General features: G+C 39.1%; 1 protein-coding gene across 1 annotated transcript in view; it reads right to left on the reverse strand.

Moving 5' to 3' along the window:
- Window positions 1-8,192: 8,192 nt before the first annotated feature.
- Window positions 8,193-21,788, reverse strand: part of fam222aa (family with sequence similarity 222 member Aa) — a 359,807-nt gene continuing 346,211 nt past the window's right edge. Inside the window, exon 7 of the mRNA XM_078554423.1 lies at window positions 8,193-10,980. Within this exon, the coding sequence (XP_078410549.1) occupies window positions 9,716-10,980 (1,265 nt within the window). The 3' untranslated portion in view covers window positions 8,193-9,715. The remainder of the gene's footprint in view (window positions 10,981-21,788) is intronic.

A 21,788-nucleotide genomic window follows, 5' to 3' on the forward strand; every position in this document is an offset into this window, starting at 1 on the left:
ATGTGTTGCTCCATTTGTCCCCATGGCTGGGCAGTAGCACTGAATAACTATCCAAGGAACAAAGACTTTTCAAGTACTTAAATGTTGCGTACAACCTTGCTATCTATATGAATCAAAAGATTTGCTCCAGTTTGTTAGAACAAACAATCTTATGAAAGCTATTTTTTAAAGTCCTAATTAGCCAAGATGAAATTTGACAGCATATTGACTAGGTGGCTGGGTCCAAATTTTTCACAATCACATTTCTGCTTCTGTTTAAACTGATCAGAATTTTTAATTTTTTCCTTTTAAACTGATCTAAAATATAGAAAAGAAAAATAACATTTCATTAAACAGTAACAGAATGGAAAAGAAAATTTTAGAAAGCGACCTAAAGATTGTGCCACAGGCTTCATTGGGCTGTAGCTAACCAAGATTAAAATAAATCAAGTCACTGGGATTTGAACCTATAATGTTTCAATATGAGGTAACCATTCACAAATATGAAGGTTTAGCCCCTCCCTGATGTGTATTTCTATGACACTAAAATAGAAATGTAATCAACGATGTATAGCTTATTTTGCTAGTTATATCAATGAGAAAATGTTCTATACCTTTGTATTTAAAATATTGCACTGTACTTGAAATCAAAATAATTGCTACTTCTTCCAAAAAAAATTTGAAGACATAGCTACATAAGCACTTTCCACTACAATAGATGACGGATGTCTGGGGATGATTACAAGGCAGGAAATGAATCATGGGGTTCAAATGACAAAGATCTGCAAGAAAAAACTCAACTACTTTGTAATCATTAGAACCTCAAGATCAATTATTGCCTTATAATAACTTTTAAATACAAAAGATATATACGGTGAATGGTGATTTCATTTGCTCCAGGATTTTTTTTTGTAATAGCAACAATTTGGAACACCAGCAGCTTGGCAGTGTGGTGTGTCATTGATGCCCAATAACATTCACACTGCACAATATATATATATATCTCATACATTATAGATATGTTAGTAATTTCTGTTTCTACCACATCTAGTATAGCGGCCTTATAAAAAGTCAGAATCTGAATTGACAAAAACCATCACCTACTCCAAGCAGCTTTTTTTTTTTGCCATGTATGATGACTGAAAATTGCCATTTTAGTGAGATTACTTCAGCTCTTTTAAATTCTCTTCTAGATCCTAACCTTTCTTGCTCATGTTCAAACACCAGTAAGATAGATATAGGTCAGAATTATACTAATACTGCTTTAATTTTCTGGTTAGATTTTCATGTACAATGTGGTAATATTCTGGCTTCACTAATGAGATTCTTGTGCTCACCAGTTACCCAGGATGTGAATTACTCAATAACAGTTTAGAGTTAAGAACCAAAGAAACTTACCAGTTTGAGTAACTAAGATATGTTTACCTTGGCAACTTCATCCTTTACCTACACCTAATATTTGACTTGTATCATGTTTCAGCTCTTTTCACTGCATTAGTATATTTCTAGACTACATCACTGTTGAGCATCCCTTTTTGAGGGATACTATTCCCTACATTTTGAAGTACAGAGTAGGAAAATTGAATTTAGGATTTCACAGAAAGTCCTACTTGCCAACTCTCATTTTTCTGGCCAATGTTCCAACACAAGTAAATTAGCCCCAGAAAATAGCAATTCATTACTTTCTCTAACCACTATTTATGTGATCTTAATTGGAAATCAAATTTTCTGACTTCTTTATCCCATTAGTATGGCTGTACCTTCAGCTGCCTACGACCTAAGCTCTGGAATTCTCTCCCTATCTCAAATTTTAAGATGCTACTTAAAACCTACCTCTGACCAACCTTTTGGTCACCTGTCCTAATAGCTTGTCATGTGGCTTGGTGTCAAATTTTACCTGTGCAGTGCCTTGGGACAGTTTGCTACATTGATTACATTGCATCTATAAAAGTAAGTTGTTGCTGGACCAAGAGAAAGGTTTGATTTCATGAATTGTTAGCAGTACTTCCCATCATGGAACTGTTAACTGTAGGACATACAATATTCCTGTTGGCAAAAGCTGGGAGCAAATTTTGTCAAATAACTAAATTTTCCATCTGTTGGTAAAAATATTTTGAGACTATTAATTCTTTTGTTTCTTCCCCTCCCTTTTCCCTGCCAAAAATGGACACTACCTATGGGGAGCTATGACTGAAGCTCAGGCTCAAACGAAACTCAAAATGATTTTCATCATAATTCTTTTTCAAAGCTAGTCAACTGCAGCCCTCAGCTTACCTAACCAGCTCTGATCACCTATTTCTATTAATGTAGCAAGGGAACCATGGGTGGCAAGATGGCCTGACTGTAGCTTTTGGAGCCACATTTGTTGAGACTATCAAAAAATAAGAAAGAGTTGGGCTAACCCAAGAGAATGACCATTACAAAGAGAAGGTTGACATCCGCAGCAGTGAATTTCTGATTAAACCATTTATATACTCACTGGCACCTGAGGGGTAAAATTGCAACCAATATCTTTTTTAAGACTTGGAACACTTCCAGTTTTGAGAAACCATTTGTACAATTCGATTTTTTAATGAAATAATTGGGTGGAACTACTTCAGAATGATTTAAAGTTGATGATTCTGAATGAGTAAACTCCCATTAATTAAGTGCTGCTCAATCTGCAGTGTTTTACACTTAATGCACTGAATTTCAGATGAAACTAAAGCACTTGACATATGCAGCTCACTTTCCCCAGCTGCACATACATCCATCTACTTACCAGAATCAGTCTGCTTGCTTGGATGGACTTTGATTTGCACTCGTAAAAAGATTGACCAGATTTCATTCAGGCTGCAACAATTTCAGTTGTTAAACTGGAGCTGATAACATAAAAGGAATATCAGGTCCTTCCTCTTGGGAGTGAGGGGGGAAGCAAAATAATCTGTATTCCTGTTATACCAGCAATTTGGTGTTGGATTTATCCTGCAAAAACAAATTGCCAGCACAATTGCATCTAGCTCATTATTTCTGTCCTTGTGCAGTGCTAATTGGACTTCAGAAAGGAATCTATCAAACCCATTATGTTGTTTTGAAATTTACCTTTTGTAACCTTACTTTCCATATGTTAAAACCTATCAATATAAATTGGGCAATTCATACCACATCATCTTTTCCTACTGATCATTCATCCGTGTTCTGCACAAAGTTATTCCTTTATCCACCCTTAATTATATATAGCATTTGGCAGATGCTACTAAGCAGGTCCTATTCAACTACAAGAACTATGAATGAAGAACCTTCTATCTTCTTAAAATGTTGTGTACTTCCTACCCAGAAAAAAACCACTAAAATGTCTTATTGTTTAACCTACACAATCTTTTCAATTCCAGCATCCAATCAATGAGAAAAAAAGTGAAATTTTTGCCATAGGTGCACGTTGCTCCTAGATGATGAAAGAACTGACTAAAGTCACCCTGAAGTAAAGAGGATCTTTTGTTTGTCTGTATTTGTCTAGTAAGTAGACTGTAGGGATAGCCCTTCCTCTCCCTCCCCTGTTGATCATAAAAGTTGAATTCTTGCCATGACACCATTGAAAATTTTGATGAAACTTATTGAGCAGAATGTGCCAGGTGTGAAGCAAATCTGATTAATAACTTGATTAGTGAATCTCCAAGGACAAAAACAAAGGTAGGTACTCCTTTTCTTCAATGTACAAAATCTTTTTTCAAAGGCTTTAAATGAAGGTGAACATAAAACAAATCCCATTCTTTGGATGTTATTCTTTTGCCTCTTCTCAGCAACTGGAAAAAAAATCTGTTTGGGAGACTGGCTTTTCAGTAGGCGAATCTTCCTAATGACGTGCCATATGTTGCAGTGTCTCAACAGCTGAGGGAGAAAAGTAGAATGACAGAGTGCTCCAAGCAGAATCCTATTTGGAATTTAATACCATTATCCTAATGCATACAGCTTATTGTTTGGCCAAGAATATGCTTGCTCCAAAGTTGAGAGGGTCATCGTGGGCGGAATATATTCTGGATTAGCTCTATTAGTATCAATGAACTGTGCAGAATAACTATCAGACTGAGGAGAATTCAGCCCTTCCTCTTTCCTAAATACCCTCAGAGTCACTTACTGTAGCTTGCAAACAGTAACTCTACCAACCTGTCAGGAGACAATGTTATTTGTCTTTTTGCTTTGATAAATTCCAGTTTTTATCTATTCATTCACTCACTAAGATGCTGTGCATTGGTGATAACTAGCATCGATGGAACCAAATTCTTATCAGAGTTCAATGTAATGACAATTAGGATTTTCTTTTAAGATGCCAATTCAGCCAGCTTAGAGTACTTTCCCAACAGAGTTAGGAGTTGACATCACTAGAAAATGGGATTTTTTTTGTTTCCATATTTGGTGTAAGGTTAGGCAAATGCAGAGTTTTAATTTTGGCATGCTTGTTTCAGTTTCATAACAATGTTATGACACTGGAGCTAAGCAAAGAGACAATGTTCTGTCACTGACCTACCCAATTGTAGACACAGTATATAAACATCATGGGGATTTAACTTGGGCTAATCAAATAATCACCTTAAAAAACGTACTGCTTATAAATGAAATTGACAGTGTCAGAAAACATCCACTAGGAGTCATTCTTGATTTAATAGATTCCACATTTAAGTCAATTAAAACCAGTTTTGTTGGAGAAATGTCTAAACATTTTTGATAATTGCCAGCTAAAAATTCCTTATCCAACTTACTATCATTACGATTACCACAATGTTAAAACTTCTCAGTATCACCATGACTGAACCCATTTTATTGCATCACAGAATAACATGCCTACATGGATGGAAGATAGAATTGCACAGATTAGTAGTAGGATTCAGATGGTCTTGTTTCAGTCTTCTCCCCAAATTGTTCAATCACTCCATTATGAACACCATTGATACAACAGAAGCTCAAGAGAAAGTATGTACTTGGTCTAAAACCCAAAGCTTTTGTTCAATGGATGGTGAAAAGAGGAAAGATTATCCTAATTCTGGAAAATTTGGTTCTGAAGAATTTTCCATCAAGTTCACATAAGACACTGAGGTCAGCAACAAAATGCTGTGCCAAATTTTCTCCAACATTTGAAATAAGACATTCAGATACTGTGTGGGCTCCTGTTTGTTTCAGCATGGGAAAAAATAAACAACAATGCAGTGAGGGCAGAGGAAAAGAGGGTGTTTCAAAACAATGTTCTGATAATTTAGTATATTTTGTAATTAAGGAGTTTATGATGTTTCATTACAGTATACTTAATTTTTTGGATAGAGGATTTACACCTAGCATTATAACGGGGTTAGGTAAGAAGATGAGATGTGTTTTTTCTTTTGCTAGCACTCTACTAAACACTGATAAAGATCAGACTTGTACAAATGCCTAACTGATCAAAATCTTGACAGGCCGTGTATAATTCATCTGTTCCATTCCCATTACCTCTAATTTTAGACTGATCCTGATCCAGTTTTAACATTTCTTGGAAAAACTAGCTCTGTATTTAATCACATTTGAATTGCAGGAAACAAAGTAAAAATTTGAAACAAAAAATACATTACATTCTGCACATAAACAGAACCATTATGAAGAAATAAACATTTACTTTGAAATTAATGGACTGGTCAACAATGAGTGAGAAAAATCTGCCTTACAGCTTTACATGATTTCTAGCAGCACCAAATATTCACCTGGTAAAGTGCAAATTGGCACATTAATTTAGAAATCCACACTTATGCCAGTATTATGGAAAATGCCAAAGATGCAAAAGATAACCATTGCATTGACTCATCTGTGTAAAATTGTATTGAGATTAGGACATGTATATTAAGAAATGGGAGTGCTCTTCAACTTTTACATCCGTGGTCAGCATGATGCTTTCCCAGTGCAGAAATAGATGCAGAGTGAAGCTATCATTTATGCCACCCCAAACCCAAGGCTTAAAGGAGCATTTGATTCCCATCCAACTGCCACCCCTGCCACATAACCAACTGAATTTCAGGATATTTTGAACTGTGAGCTTTTACCCATGAAAAATTAGATTATGTCCCGAACTGATTTCATACAGGACCCTCATGGTCAGTGGAGTGGTGAGGCTTGTAAACCATAATGTAGCTGAAATCAGGTCAGGTCCCAGAGATGCAAGGACAATGTATAAATTGACCATCCTAACTAGTCTCTCTACCTCAGGAGTTTAATCTGGTCATTCATCCCAGAATCTATTTAATATGGGAGGGGGTGAGGGGGAGTGGAATCAACTATTAGTGCTTTGTAACTGCCAAGTTCAACTGTTACAAATATTTGGATTTTGACTCCCTGGCAGCAAATAATTAAACCACACTTCCAGTGTGTACCATCAGATATACTTAATAGGTATGCATGTTAATTATACCTATACACTAAAGGTATTTTTGGACATTGAACCAATTGATTTTCACATGACTAGTAATAAAGTACCCTCACTCTTTCTTTTCATCAGTTTTCCTCAAGCCGGAACAAATGTTCCTGGTGTCACATTCCTTTGTCTCTATTTAATTACTCCCATTGTGCAATTAAAGATAAATATATTTTGCCATTTCTATTTTTCCTCTCATCCTAAATAAAGGCTAGCTACACAATCATGTGTGCACAGTGGATAAAACAGAAGTAGTGAATATATACAGATATCGAAAGCAGCTAACGAAATAAAATTAAAACACAATCAGTATCTTAAAAACAAAACTAAGACAAATGGACCTTAAAAGCACAACCTGCAAAAGCCAATACTTTCTGAAAGCATTGGAAATGTTTGCTGCATGTACTCTCATATGAATTGTTCAGTAAATTCAAGTGCAAGCCAATTCAAATAAACACATCCAAATTGAGTACCTGACTTCTAGACTGTGAATTAAACATTGAACTGCTCTGAAATTTGTTGGCTGAATTTCATCAGTTCTTAGTAAGGCTGTTATATAGAGCAATAGCACACAAGCTTGGGGAGTATTTGTGGTTATTTCAAAGTTTACTGTCATTTCTTTCCCCAAACTCCAAAATTATAGAAAGGAAAGATTAATGAATACATTGTTATGTGGTTTCTACAATGCAATAACACATTATAAATAATGGAGGGAGTCCAAGGAATTACCATGAATCACATCACATGGGTGAACCTTTTAAGGCCACAACTCCACATGTACAAATAAAGAGTACAAAAGTATGATTTAAAACTCATTGTGAATAATGACAGATATTCTGGATGCTACTATATAAGCAGAAAATGCTGGAAATATACAGTAGGTCCATCAGCATCTGTAATAAAAAAATAATGTTCAGGTTGGCAGAATTGGTCTGATGAAGTGTTTATACTGAAACTTCAATTTTCATTTTATAGATGCTGACTATACCTACATTTTCTTTCAACAAGCTGTGAGATAGCAGCACCCAAACATGACTAAGGCAGTGGATATTTTGATTGAATCAAGCAAAAGTTGATATTCCAATCCACAAGGATTTGCGGACTGGTGGTGGGGAAGTGGGGGGTGTGGGTAGAGGAAGAGAAAAGATACAACCATCCAACTCACTTTCTGGTCTGCCCATCCCATTACCTATTATTAGACATTAATAAAACAGATGTGGATAAATATGCAGCCTACTGTTGCTCATTCTCTGGGTTAAAGGATGCAGCAAAATAATGTGAAGATGTTGATAAGAAACAGAGAGTAGTGACTTAGCATGGGGGAGGGGGGGCAAAAAAGACAAATAGAAAACTGGAGCTGAATGTCAGACTGTTGTCTGGTGCTCAGCACCAAATTGAAACTGAATTATGATAATTAGTTACACTTCATTGGTTGCCTTAATCTGGGCACCTGATAATTCAGGTGTTGAATTACATGGTTGGTAGGTAAAATGCTTTGTACTTAACAAAATCCTGTTTTGTACATTTTTTTTGTTGCAAATTTTGTCAATTAGAAGCATTTTAACCCTGTATAAATTAATGTAACAATTAATTTAAATTAAAGCTTTTATAATCCAAAGTAATTTTGCCAGGCATTAAATGGTACAAGAAACAAAAGACCATGCAATAGCAGTGGTGATCTAAAACCTCTACATCATAAAAGAAAATTTGTGTATTTTCTGGTAATATATACTGAGAATGCAAAATACAGCTCATTACAGTGCTTCACCTTTTGTATTTTAATTACCTTTTCTTTTCTGCAATCTGTCAAGATGATATTGATTAACTTATTTAGGTGACTTGTTTTGGTTGAGCTAAAACCTGTTTTTGACAAGTGTGGTTTGATTATGCAATTGAAAACTGATGTTTGGAAATAAGAACTTTTAATAATGGTCATTTGAATATGAAAGCCAAATTGTTGTTAGCTCCAACTTAAGGTGCAGTCTTACTATTCCCCTCACCGTCATTATAAGGTAGCTGCTGAATGGTGGCTCGCTAATTCTAAGGTACATTGGGAGGTAGGGTACACTTTTAGAAGTGTTAAAGGCCCTTTGAGTCAGCGGAAGCCCTGGTTGTGCAGAACTTAGTAGCTAATTGAAGGATAATATTGGTAAGGACCAGAAACAGCAAATGTTATTTTATATTGGATGGGGAGGAAGTGGAAGAGGAAAGATAAAACACTAAATAGTGGTCCTCAGACATTATACTTGGGTCTCTAATGAATAACATAGGCATGGTAAGGCTGCCAGCTTGGTTGCTTGCAGTCATTTTGCATGGCCTACAATAATTTTACAGTTGCCATCAGATACTGCTGTTTGTTTTTCAGTACAGCAGCACTCAAACTCAGGGTGTTCTGCAAAGCTTAACAGGCCTTTATTTCACTTGAAAGGTTAAAAAAAAGGCCAGTATATACATAGTCTGCTTTCGTAGGAATGTGCTCTTACAAACTCATTTACACCTAATGGGTTTTCTAGTCCTATGGAAATAATAGCAATAACGTGTAGCGCATTCTTCTGAGTGCATTTATCAAAACCATCAACCCTTACACCTTCTCACAGCTTGCTTTGCTATTTTAGCACAGATGTGGGCATATGGTATATTTAATTACAAACAAAAATTTAAAACTAGCAATTCCCTCAAGTGAAATTACTTCAACTTTTTTTCTAAACTTAAAAGGAAAAATTATTTCATTTTAGCAGCCAACACAAAATCTTTTTAAAAATCAAACAAGAATTAAAGAATTAGGTTCAAGTTTTGCAAGTTACTTTCTTTTATAATATTTTGGACTGTCCCCACTTTTATCTTTATTCCAATACAGTGCAATAACAACTCTCCACTAGGATTTAGGCAGTAGCTCATTTTTTGTAACCACGTTAAAGATGAAGATGACAATGACGAAGCGGCAATGGCGAGGATCTCGGAACCACATGTTCACAGAATTCAGCGCAGGATTGGAAATTTAAATTTTTCTGCATGCAGACTCATCAGCACACATGGCAAAGCTCTCTGCGTATTTCTGATAGCATTTTGCCCTCTGATGTCCAATGCGAGTCCCCAATCCCTGTTTTTTTGTAATTTAAAAAAAATTGCCATCTTTCATCATTAACACCAGTAGATTCGATACTTTTGTCCAAACCAAACTCATTCCAGCATCTTGTAATCCCTGGGGCATTTTAAACACTCCACTTCATTTGCCTTTGACTGCTGTATTGAGGCTGGAGGCTTCGGTGTATATCTATAAAAGATTTAACACCATCATTCTATCTTTTCCAAACAGCAGTTCACTCTCTATCTGTAAACGGGTAGTCGAATGTGAGCATTTTGGTGGTCCAATAATCGAGGTACTGACACAGTCTCGTATCCTTTACCCAACATTTGCTCTTTAATGCAGGGAGGGTGAATGTCATTAATCAAATACTCCAATGACTGCAGACTACTGCTGAGGATAGAGGTATTACATAGCGTTCTACTGGAAACACTAGTGAGCCCATCTGAAGGGTGAACAAGGTCGCGGTGGCCGTTTGTGAGGTCCTGTGGGTTATAACAGTCACTGTCTGGTGTCACCAGTACGCTGTTCCAAGGGGCAGCCAAATACTGCCCTGTTGAAAAGTTGCAGTGCATGCCCACACAGTTCAAGGGAGATGAAGGGACTTTTTCAATAGTAGGTGCCAAGGTATACGGTCGTGGGGCACCACAAACCTCTGGCGACTTACTTACTACTCCCCCACCACCACTGCCTGAGTACATACGGATCTGTTGTTTCTGTTGCCATAGTAAATAATCCATTCCATCTGGATAGACCCCAGGTTTAGGTCCTGCTGCAGAGACTAAACCTGAAGCAGCTGTCAACTCTGCTCCTCCACGGCATTCAGGTACAACATTTCCAGCATACACCACACTTCCATTAATCATGTTGGTAAAGCCATTGACTATATTACGGCTGGCCACTGTGGCTGGGCTTGGATTGGTGACAAGAGCACCTTGACAGACAGCAGCTGAAGCCTGTTGTGATGCCTGAGCCTGGCATTGCTGGTTGATCTGGTAGATGATGCTTTGAATAGAGGGGAGATTTGACTGCTGCAGAGCCAGGCTACGTCCTCCTATTGGAATAACAGATGTGGCAACAGTTACATTAGGTGGAACAGGTCCCTCCAAAGATTTCTGGCTGCTGTGGTAACTTATTTGCCCAGTACACGATTGACTCTGCGCTAAAGTGCTTGGCACCAGGTAGGGTCCGATGTTGCCATTTCCAACTTGTGCTGGGGACATCCGTGTCCTCTTGCCATCTGTATTTTTCACCACACTTTTGCCATGTACCTTCACAACTGCTAAAAGACCCTGATATCCTCCAGAGTGTATAGGGTATGGACTGTAGCGTTGCCCTGTTGTGTCGTAGCCATTTACAGTCCTGTTAAGGTGCTTATGCTGAGGAACCCTGATATTTGTAGGAAAGATCTTGATTGTTAATGGGCTGTTAGCCACCTTCTGGGCATAAGCATCAAGTTCAGCTGGACTAGGATACCTGGGAGAATGCGTGGATGTGACTGACTCACCTGAAACAAAATACAATACACAAATTAGAACAAAGGAAAAAACGTTGAAGCCACATTTCTGGTACCTCCTTTTTGACATACCTGTTGACAAATAAGGAGTTTGAAAGATAAACATGTCCTAGTTTTACAAAGTGATAATATTGTAGTATGCTGGTGGTGCAGCTATCACGATGAGCTCATAACTTCAAAACTTACGAAGGCAAGGCAAAACTCAGGCACAAAATCTTCCGAGTGCTTACACAACTCGATAGCTACCTTAAGACTGACACAAGGAGGAGCTTGGAGCACGTCATCTGTCAACCGAGAAATAACAAAGGCAAAATATCTAATTCTTATGGAAGAAGCCAGGGCAGATGTAACAGATGGCATAGTACTATTAGCCTAAAAATTATATATTGAGGGAGAGAGTTTGATTCATCTTTTGGAAGTTCATGATTTTATTATGCTGGGAGTTTAAAATAGCAGGAATCATGCAGCATAGCAGTAGTTATTGAAAGCAGTCTAATTTTTGCATAAAAACATTCATATTTTTCCTTAAAATGTTAAACAATTTGCAATAAATTGTTTTGTTTTAAAAATTATAGCCTTGGTAACTGATGTTTGCAGTGGATTGCATTTACAAGGACTGGAACAGGCCAAGAGTCAAACATAGCCACAAAATGAGACATATAATACCTATAACAACATTTCAAAGTTAACAATCCTTTTTTGAAGAATATTTGTACATCAGTCATTATTTGAACCCTTTGAAAAAAGCTGTCCAAGTAAGAAATTTAATATTTTACCTATTCATTTGCAAAAAACATTGGTAGCGATTTCATTAGGAAAGTGGCTTTGAGAGGTTTCCATACAGGAAAGAAATAAAACAACAAAAATCACTGAAACTTTATGTTAATTACTCTGTTAAATCAGATTGTCCATAACATCACATTCTGTATAGCTCCTCCAAATCTGACGATTGATGAACAAAAACAAAAATACCTGGAAAAACTCAGCAGGTCTGACAGCATCTGCGGAGAGCGATACAGTTGACGTTTTGAGTCCGAATGACCCTTCATCAAAACTAAAAAATATAGAAATGAGATGAAATATAAGCTGGTAGAGGGGGGTGGGAGGGACAGATAGAGCTCGATAGGGGGCTAGTGATAGGTGGAGGCCAAGAAGAGACTACCAAAGATGTCATAGACAAAAGGATAAAGGGGTGTTGACGGTGATGATATTATCTAAAAGTAGTGCTAATGGGGACATTAAAGGTAACAAGCAGGACAAGCTAGTGGTAAATGGCCCTAGTGGGGTTGGGGTGAGGGGGAAGGGATCGAAATGGGCTAGAAGATAGAGATGAAACAATAGATCAAAATAAATTTAAAATTAGGTGGGTAAAAAAAAATATATTTGTTAAAAAAATTATAAATTATTGGAAAAAGGGGATCGGAAAGGGGGTGGGGATGGAGGAGAGAGTTCATGATCGGAAATTGTTGAACTCAATATTAAGTCCGGAAGATTGTAAAGTGCCTAGTCGGAAGATGAGGTGTTGTTCCTCCAGTTTGCGTTGAGCTTCACTGGAACATTGCAGCAGGCCAATGACGGATATGTGGGCATGAGAGCAGGGTGGTGTGTTGAAATGGCAAGCGACAGGGAGGTCTGGGTCCTGCTTGCGGACAGACCGAAGGTGTTCCACAAAGCGATCACCCAGTCTGCGTTTGGTCTCTCCAATGTAGAGGAGACCACATTGGGAGCAGCAAATGCAGTAGACTACAGCTCCTCACACCCAGCTTCCTGTAAAGACTCCATCCCATTCTCTCAGTTCCTTCGCCTCCGTCGCATCTGTTCTGATGATGCCACTTTCCAACACAGTTCCTCTGACATGTCTTCCTTCTTCCTTAACCGAGGTTTTCCGCCCATGGTGCTTGACAGGGCCCTCAATCGTGTCCGGCCCATCTCCCGCGCATCCACCCTCACACCTTCCTCTCCCTCCCAGAACCATGATAGGGTCCCCCTTGTCCTCACTTATCACCCCACCAGCCTCCGCGTTCAAAGGATCATCCTCCGCCATTTCCGCCAACTCTAGCATGATGCCACCACCAAACACATCTTCCCTTCACCAACCCTGGCGGCTTTCCGCAGGGATCGTTCCCTCCAGGACACCCTGGTCCACTCCTCCATCACTACCCTCCACCTCAACCCCCTCCCACGGCACCTTCCCATGCAACCGCAGAAGGTGCAACACCTGCCCCTTTACTTCCCCCCTCCTCACCGTCCAAGGGCCCAAACACTCCTTTCAAGTGAAGCAGCACTTCACTTGCACTTCCCTCAATTTAGTCTACTGCATCTGCTGCTCCCAATGCAGTCTCCTCTACATTGGAGAGACCAAACACAGACCGGGCGACTGCTTTGCGGAACACCTTCAGTCTGTCCGCAAGCATGACCCAGGCCTCCCCGTCGCTTGCCATTTCAACACACCACCCTCCTCTCATGCCCACAGGTCCGTCCTTGGCCTGCTGCAATGTTCCAGTGAAGCTCAACGCAAACTGGAGGAACAGCACCTCATCTTCCGACTAGGCACTTTACAGTCTTCTGGACTTAATATTGAGTTCAACAATTTCAGATCATGAACTCTCTCCTCCATCCCCACCCCTTTCCGACCCCCCCTTTTCCAATAATTTATAATTTTTTTTACAAATATATTTTTCTTTTTCCACCTATTTTAAAATTTATTTCGATCTATTGTTTCATCTCTACCTTCTAGCCCATTTCGATCCCTTCCCCCCACCCCACCCCCACAAGGGCCATCTGCCACTAGCTTGTCCTGCTTGTTACCCTTAATGTCACCATTAGCACATCTTTTAGATAATATCACCACCGTCAACACCCCTTTGTCCTTTTGTCTATGACATCTTTGGCAGTCTCTTCTTGGCCTCCACCTATCACTGGCCCCCTATCGAGCTCTATCTGTCCCTCCCACCCCCCCTCTACTAGCTTATATGTCATCTCATTTCTATATTTTTTAGTTCTGATGAAGGGTCATACGGATTCGAAACGTCAACTGTATCGCTCTCCGCAGATGCTGTCAGACCTGCTGAGTTTTTCCAGATATTTTTGTTTTTGTTGTAGATTTCCAGCATCCGCAGTATTTTGCTTTTATCTTGATGATTGATGAACCCACTTATGCTCATTATTTCAAAATATTTCCCTAGAAAAACCATTATTTTATTCTTTATAATAATTCTCTTCTCTATTCAGTTTTCACCCTTGCCTTTCTGAATGCTGACGCTTGTTGATGCCAGCAACCTTCGAATATCTTGCTTGTGATCATTCCGCAAGAGTGCCTAGGGAGTCTATGTCAGCAGGATATTTGAATGGAAAGCCAATCATACTCATCTTGTCCTTACCTGATGTTTACACATTCAGTTCTCAGCAGGAATCACTAGATAGCAACCAGGAGCAGGAACACTGGCAGACCTCCCCCAACCACTTTGAAACAGTTGGCAAGGTAAATTGTGATCCCCAAATGCTGCTTCTGTTGAGATCTGCAAACTCTTAGAATAGCAAACATGCTTGGGACCTTATGGTTTGCATGACTTAGTGCTGCCATGTGCAGGAACTTGATACCACCTATTGTGGTAGCTTTAATCCACAAGGTCAAGTAGAAAATAATTAGATGGTGATTTAGAGTTTACTTGGCTACCTGTTGTAAGAGGGAATTTATGACAGAAGAAAGAATGAGACACACAGAAAAGCACAATTTTTCTAGACATCTCTCAGTGGAGTATTCTTTGCAATTCATCCAGGTTAATTGCACAGGCATTTTCCTGCCTTTAGATAATTTAAAAAAAATATATACCAGAGTTGGCCTGTTAAACTTGTCACAGCTGATGCTTTTGTTCTTCAATTTCTTTATAGTTATGAAAGATGGATATACATCTGCTAACTCCATCACAAAGACTGCCTACTTCCACCCCATAATATTGCCCCCTTTCACCCTACTTCAGTCCATATGCTGCTGAAATCCTCACCTGTGTTTTTGTTAACTCCAGACTTGATTATTCCAATGATTTTCTGGTCAGCCTCCTCCACCCTCTAAACTTCAGCTCATCACAAACTCTGCTGCCTATAACCTGTCCAGTCATTTCTGCCCTCGCTGACCAAACTGACTTCCTGTTTTCCAATTAGCTTATATCTAAAATTCTCATCTGCACGATTAAATTCCCTTTATGGTTTCACCTCTTATTTTTGTCCCGAATACTGGATTTTCCGACTTAAAAGTGTTGGTTGGGGTGGGGGTAGTAGGAAGATGAAGAACAGGGGAGTTCAAGATTGTCCTTAAAACATACCTCTTTGACCCAAGAATTTAGCCTGCATTCCTAATATATTCTTCCTTGGAATTCAACTCAGAAACGGGTTGAAATAGATCCAGCTAGTTTCATTTTTGATCAACAGTTATTAGTCAGGAACTTGGATTCAGCACACAAAAGTGTTGTGCAGCATGCATAGAGTGGCCCTATTTATACCAACTTACAAGCACAGCTTGCAATTAAAGTAAAATTTATTCTGTATGTTCAAAACACATCTATGTCTAGGCATGAATGCACAGCTGGAAAATAGTAAAGGAATAGTTACAAATCTAGGATCAATATACGTGCTATAAAGTAGACAGCACCATACCATAATAAACAACACCAGGAACCAATATGGAAATCAAATATTCAGTTCTGTTTGTTTTCCAAAAAACTGGGAGCAATTCATTCCACTTAATTGAGCACAGACTGGCAGAGGTCCATTTGAGTTCTTACTCTGTGCCCAGTTAACAGTACAAATGCTCCTGAAAGTGAAATTATCTTACTCATTATAGACAAAAAGTGTAACTAAAATTATCACAGCACTTGCATTTAAGAGCTTTGAAAAGATGAAACTTTATACGAAGACATTTACAAAAATAAAACTAATGGAAACAGGCTTCACCATATTCTCCAAAGTACCTATGATGTTTTCCAGCAGTTTAATATTTTGTAATTTTCTAACAAATTACAGAGCACTTGCACTTTATTTTTCTGGTAACTGCAGCTCTGAGTGTTAAAATGCAGCATTTAAGGATTTTTAGTCTATTAGATGTTCGCAGTACGTCAGAATAGCTGTTTGCATAATCAAACTGTGATTAAATACAGCATGACTATTGTTAAAAAAGGACATGTTTAGATCAGGATTATAATTTCTTCAGGGTAGCTGCATCAGAATCTTGCATTTCTTCTCTCTACGTTCCCAACATTTTGTGTTGATCAAGTTTCTCTTTGGTCTTAGAAGTGCAGAAATCTATCACCATGTTGAAGAGGCTGCAAAGCAAACCAAGAGGTCTACACAGATGAACAGCAGTATAAGCCACTTACACAAGAGGAGAGATTAAGGTACAGACTGTCTGAAGAGAAGGTTTAAGGACCCTCAAGTTTCCACAGGGATACAACTGAGTTTAATTAGCTAAAACCACACAGCTCAACACCACAAGGCATTATTAAATTTCCTGCTGCTTGTCCAGCCAGGATCACCTTATCCCTTAGCGCATTGACTAGCAGGCTTATCAGACAGTAAGGAGGAAAATCCTACCTCTAATGACAAATCATACTTTCAGGTTCCACGATTGAACCAGGCTTGGCCACTCAATTTTCAAAAGTGCTCCAGGTTACTGAATCAGCTATCTGACTGAATCAGCTATATGATTACCAAGCGTGCCACAGAGGAATTATCTGGTTTTATTTTTCTATCACCAGATGTCTCACCTTAGAAAGACCTGTTGAGGATCTACTTAATAATTTTCAATAGTTGGTCATTAAATAAATTGATAGGAGCTTATCAATGGCATAGAGGGTAGCATACTTCAGTACAAAATGTGTGAGTGCATCCCAACAGTGACTACAGTAGGTACAAATGCATCTAGGCGTAGTTCCATCAACTGCAGCTGCAGAACTTCAGCAGAAGATGCTTGTCCATCTGCACTCCAATCAGTATGTATAGCCCCTTTGATATACATGCTCGTTTCCAAACCCAAATTCCACATAATGCTTTCCAGAAGCTGTTATCCAGGAGACTAAGAATTTCCTCTAATTCACCCTAACTAAATGACAGATGCCTACTTTCAGTACAGTTCAAGGTACCTTGCAGGATGTTTTGCAATGTGCAAACCACATTGTTGCTTGAAATCAGTGCTGCCCAATATGTTAGCCACTAGCCAAAGTGTGGGAAATTGAGATAGGTATAAAAAATGAGTAATATACATCATTGGGCATTTAATCTCAATATTCATTTTTGCATGTGCATGTGTACTTTAGCCTTTTTTGTCCATTTGCATTTGTTGGAACAATGGCGAGACTAAGTAGACTGTGCAAGTTGTATAGTGTGCTGTACGTCCCTGGTTACTGCTTACTGATTACCTGTTAAATTAATGTATAACACAGGGTAAAAACACTGTACCTTAGCACCATGGAAACAGCAGAAACGTTGTATGAAGAGGGGAGCAGTCATTGTGGTCAGCTCAACTCCAGGCCAGAGAAAGCAGCTCCACCCAATGATGAGGGTATATCATGTCAAACGGCAAGCAGCATCTAATCATGCTCTTGATAGAAAGCAGTGATGGGTCTCAAATATCCAACAAAATTTTTAAAAAATACTAATAAAGGCAAAATACTGCTGATGCTGGAAATCTGAAACGAAAACAAAAAATGCTGGAAAAACTCAGCAGGTCTGACCGCATCTATGGAGGGAGAGACAGAAATAACATTTTGAGTCCGTATGACTTTTCTTCAGATCTAAAGGGAGGTACAGATGTGGTGAAATATATATTGATTAAGATGGGTGGAACCGGTGAAGCCAGAAGGCCAGAGATAGGTGGAGGCAAAGGAGAGGTGGCAAAAAATGTCATAAACAAAAGGTCAAAGAGTTGTTAATGTTGGTGGTACTGGCTAAATGAAGTGCTAATGGTGACATTAAGAAAGCAAAATGTGATAATGGCTGGACCAGGGTAAGCACTCTGGAAAGTGACAGATGGCCCTAGTGGAGGTGGGGTGGGGATGGTGGTGGGAAGGGAGAGTGAAAATAGGCTAAAAGCTGCGGAAAAAACAATGAATGAAAATGGAAATAAATTTTAAAATTAATAATAATGAAAATAACTGGGAAAAAATTAATTAAAATAAAAATAATAAAAATGAATATGAAAAAAGGGGGATGAAAAAGGGCGGTGGGGATGGAGGAAAGAGTTCATGGTCTGAAGTTGCTGAACTCAATGTTAAGTCCGGAAGGCTGTAAAGTGCCTAATCAGAAGATGAGGTGCTGTTCCTCCAGTTTGTGTTGGGCTTCACTGGAACATTGCAGCAGGCCAAGGATGGGCATGTGGACATGAGAGCAGGATGAGGTGCTGAAATGGCAAGCGACACGAAAGTCTGGGTCATGCTTGCAGACGGACTGAAGGTGTTCCACAAAGCAGTCACGTTTGGTCTCTCCAATGTAGAGGAGACTGCATTGGAAGCAGCAAATGCAGTAGACCAAATTGAGGGAAGTGCAAATGAAGCACTGCTTCACTTGAAAGGAGTGTTTGAGCTCTTGGACGGTGAGGAGGGAGGGGGAAGTAAAGGGGCAGGAGTTGCACCTTCTGCAATTGCATGGGAAGGTACCATGGGAGGGGGGTTAAGGTGTTGGGGGTGATGGAGGAGTGGACCAGGGTGTCCAGGAGGGAACGGTCCCTACAGAATGCCGACAGGGAGGGGTGAAGGGAAGATGTATTTGGTGGTGGCATCATGCTGGAGCTGGCGGAAGTGGCGGAGGATGATCCTTTGAATGCGGAGGCTGGTGGGGTGAAAAGTGAGGACAAGGGGGACCCTATCATGGTTCTGGAAGGGAGAGGAAGGTGAGAGCAGAGGTGCGAGAGATGGGTTGGACACGGTTGAGGGCCCTGTCAACCACCCGTGGGTGGGAAACCTCGGTTAAGGGAGAAGGAAGACATGTGAGAAGCACTGTTTTGGAAAGTGGCATCATCAGAACAGATGTGATGGAGGCAAAGGAACTGAGGGGATAGGATGGAGTCCTTACAGGAGTCAGGGTGTGAGGAGCTGTATTCGAGGTAGCTGTGGGAGTTGGTGGGCTTGTAATGAATATTGGTGGATAGTCTATCACCAGAAATTGAGACAGAGGTCAAGGAAGGGAAGGGAAGTGTTATATAGAACATTCCTTGTTCCAGTCCTACTCAGGCCCCCTCCCACAACTCTTCTTTCAGTACATTGATGACTGTTTCGGTGCTACTTCATTCTCTCGCTGGACCTGGAAAAATTTATCAATTTTCCTTCCAATTTCCACCCCTCCATCACTTTCAATGGTCCATCTCCAACACTTCCCTTCCCTTCCTTGACCTCTCTTGTCTCAATTTCTGGTGATAGGCTCTCTGACTCTGGGGAAATATTGTAAAGCTTTATCAATCTGTCACAGCCAGAGGCTTTCTTGATGAGAAAGGCAAAATGCACAATTTCTCCCAAATCGAAAATGAAGCTTGGGAGTGTAACTTGTTCTTTCTCACCAATATTAATAATCACCTAATTGAACTGAACATGAAACTGCAAGGGATAGGAAAGACAATTTTGTGACCTTGCATATTATTCACCGAAATTTCAGGCAAAGCCGAAACTATTTATTTAGCAAATGGAAGACTATAACTTTACTCACTTAACAAATTTGCAGTGTTATGCAGCTGCCCCTGATTTTGCTTTGAAATTTTCTGGAAAAATTTGAAAGGAACTTTCTGATTTTGACAATTTCAGCCTGGTCTTTCAGTTTACTAAATATTGGGAGCTTTCAGAAACTAGTGGAACTGCTCTCTTTGGACAGCCATGAATCGAAAATGGATTTGTTAATGCTGTAACGTGTCTAAAAAACTAAAAATCACTGTATTGAAAGTGTGGAAAATGCCCCTTTGAGGTCAAATATCTAGTTTTGAGAATTGTCACTGAAGTACGTTCCACCATTTGTCTTAATTTGGATGTGCAAGCAAATATTCTCAGTGATCATCCTGATGAAGTCAAAGTACCACTCGCAACTGCTGAAGAAAAGGATAGAAGCTGCGCCAAGATGTGTTGCATCTTTTTGTCAGAATTCCAAACTTTGGTGAAAGAGATCACAAGATTTCACAGTGAATGGTGGTAGATGTTACATGTGAAGTGCATCTACCTGCATTGTGAGAGTATATGCAAGGCATCTTCTAATAAAATTAGCTAAAACTGTATCGCTGTAGGCACTAGTCACTGGTCAGCCATTTCTATTGGACAAAACTGTTCTAGACATTCAATTTTAAAGGCTTGCTCCTTATCAACTGCCAACTCCAAGCCCTCAAGCAAGGGACTTTGGCAAAGTGATGTGCCTGCCATGGGGCTATCTCCCCATTAAGCTAAGGGATGTCAACTATCACATAGCTACAGTAATGAGCAAGTATTTCAAGCTATACAGGAGGCTAGGCAGAATTAAGTTAATTCTGCTCTGCTCCCAACAATTAACCACCTCAGAAGAGTGACTAACTGTACTAGCATGGTTTTCGAATGGATGCCAGTAAAGGATGCTTGGATAAATATTTAAAAATCATTAATGTAGGTTGGGTGAAAGCAGGATTGGATATGGCATAAATAATGACCACGAAGGCTAGTTACTCTAGGGCGACAGGCACACGTAGAATCATAGACTAGTAAATAGAGACATTGCCTTCAAAAGAAATAAAAGATATCATGGAGCCTGGTCGTGAATAATTAGTTAAATATGCTGTTCCCACATTTTCAGGAACAGATATTAAAAGAAGTCTGGAGTACGTAGTTTGCTGTCCTTTTCAACAAGGAATGATTTATGACCAGAGGAGGGTTGGCTAAAAGAAACACCTGAACACAGGGGGTTAAAAGTTTGGGCTGAATGTGATAACGAGATAGTATATCATCTGGTGCAAGCATGGAGCTGTATTAAAGACACATTATCAGGGCAATTTCATGGATGTTTAACATTGCTTCAAGACTACACCACAATGAGAATATGCTCCTAACTCCAGCAATAAATCAACAAGCATCATAATGAACACAAAAAAAATGTCACTGATGCAATTTTACACATGAAAAAAATTGCAGCTCAAAAATAAAATTAAATTGGTGCTACAATAACTATCCTGTCAGGCGAACACACTGGTGAAACAAAATAAATAGAAAATCCCAAATCATTGCCCTTTGGAAATCTGCTTTATGATAAAATGCTGTAAAAATACATTTGTTGCATTCATTACTTTTTCATTTTGGGTTCATTCCAAGTATTCAATGGGCCATTAACCGTGGAAAGTGAATATATATTCAACACCCGCACCATACCTGAAGCAAAATAGATGTCTAAAGCCAGAAGGAAATTAAACCCCAATAACATGCAGGAGTTGGCCTTACTCAAAGCTACAAGAGCCCCAGAATTATTTACCTAGTTAGAAAGAAATTCAGTCGGAGTTTATCCTTGAAATATTATTTAAAACATACCCTTTATTAAGCAGTCATTAGTGTGTAGAATGATTCGAATTTGGTTGTAAAAGAGCAACAGGTAGTCATTACCCTATCTCCAACAATAGTGAAAAAAATGCAAAATTGGCCCAAGATGATCCTTGGTAATGAATGTTTAGTAAGGTAATTGCACGAAGGTTATGGAATCTCGTTGAGCAATCGTTATAACTTTTTAAAAAAATCATTTATGACAACTAGAATTACCACTCATCACAAAAATTACTTTGGTTCAAAGATCATCTGTATCAGGATTGTTTACTGAAA

The sequence above is a fragment of the Cetorhinus maximus genome, chromosome 12 (genome assembly GCF_964194155.1).
Source record: "Cetorhinus maximus chromosome 12, sCetMax3.hap1.1, whole genome shotgun sequence".
Classification (NCBI taxonomy): domain Eukaryota; kingdom Metazoa; phylum Chordata; class Chondrichthyes; order Lamniformes; family Cetorhinidae; genus Cetorhinus; species Cetorhinus maximus.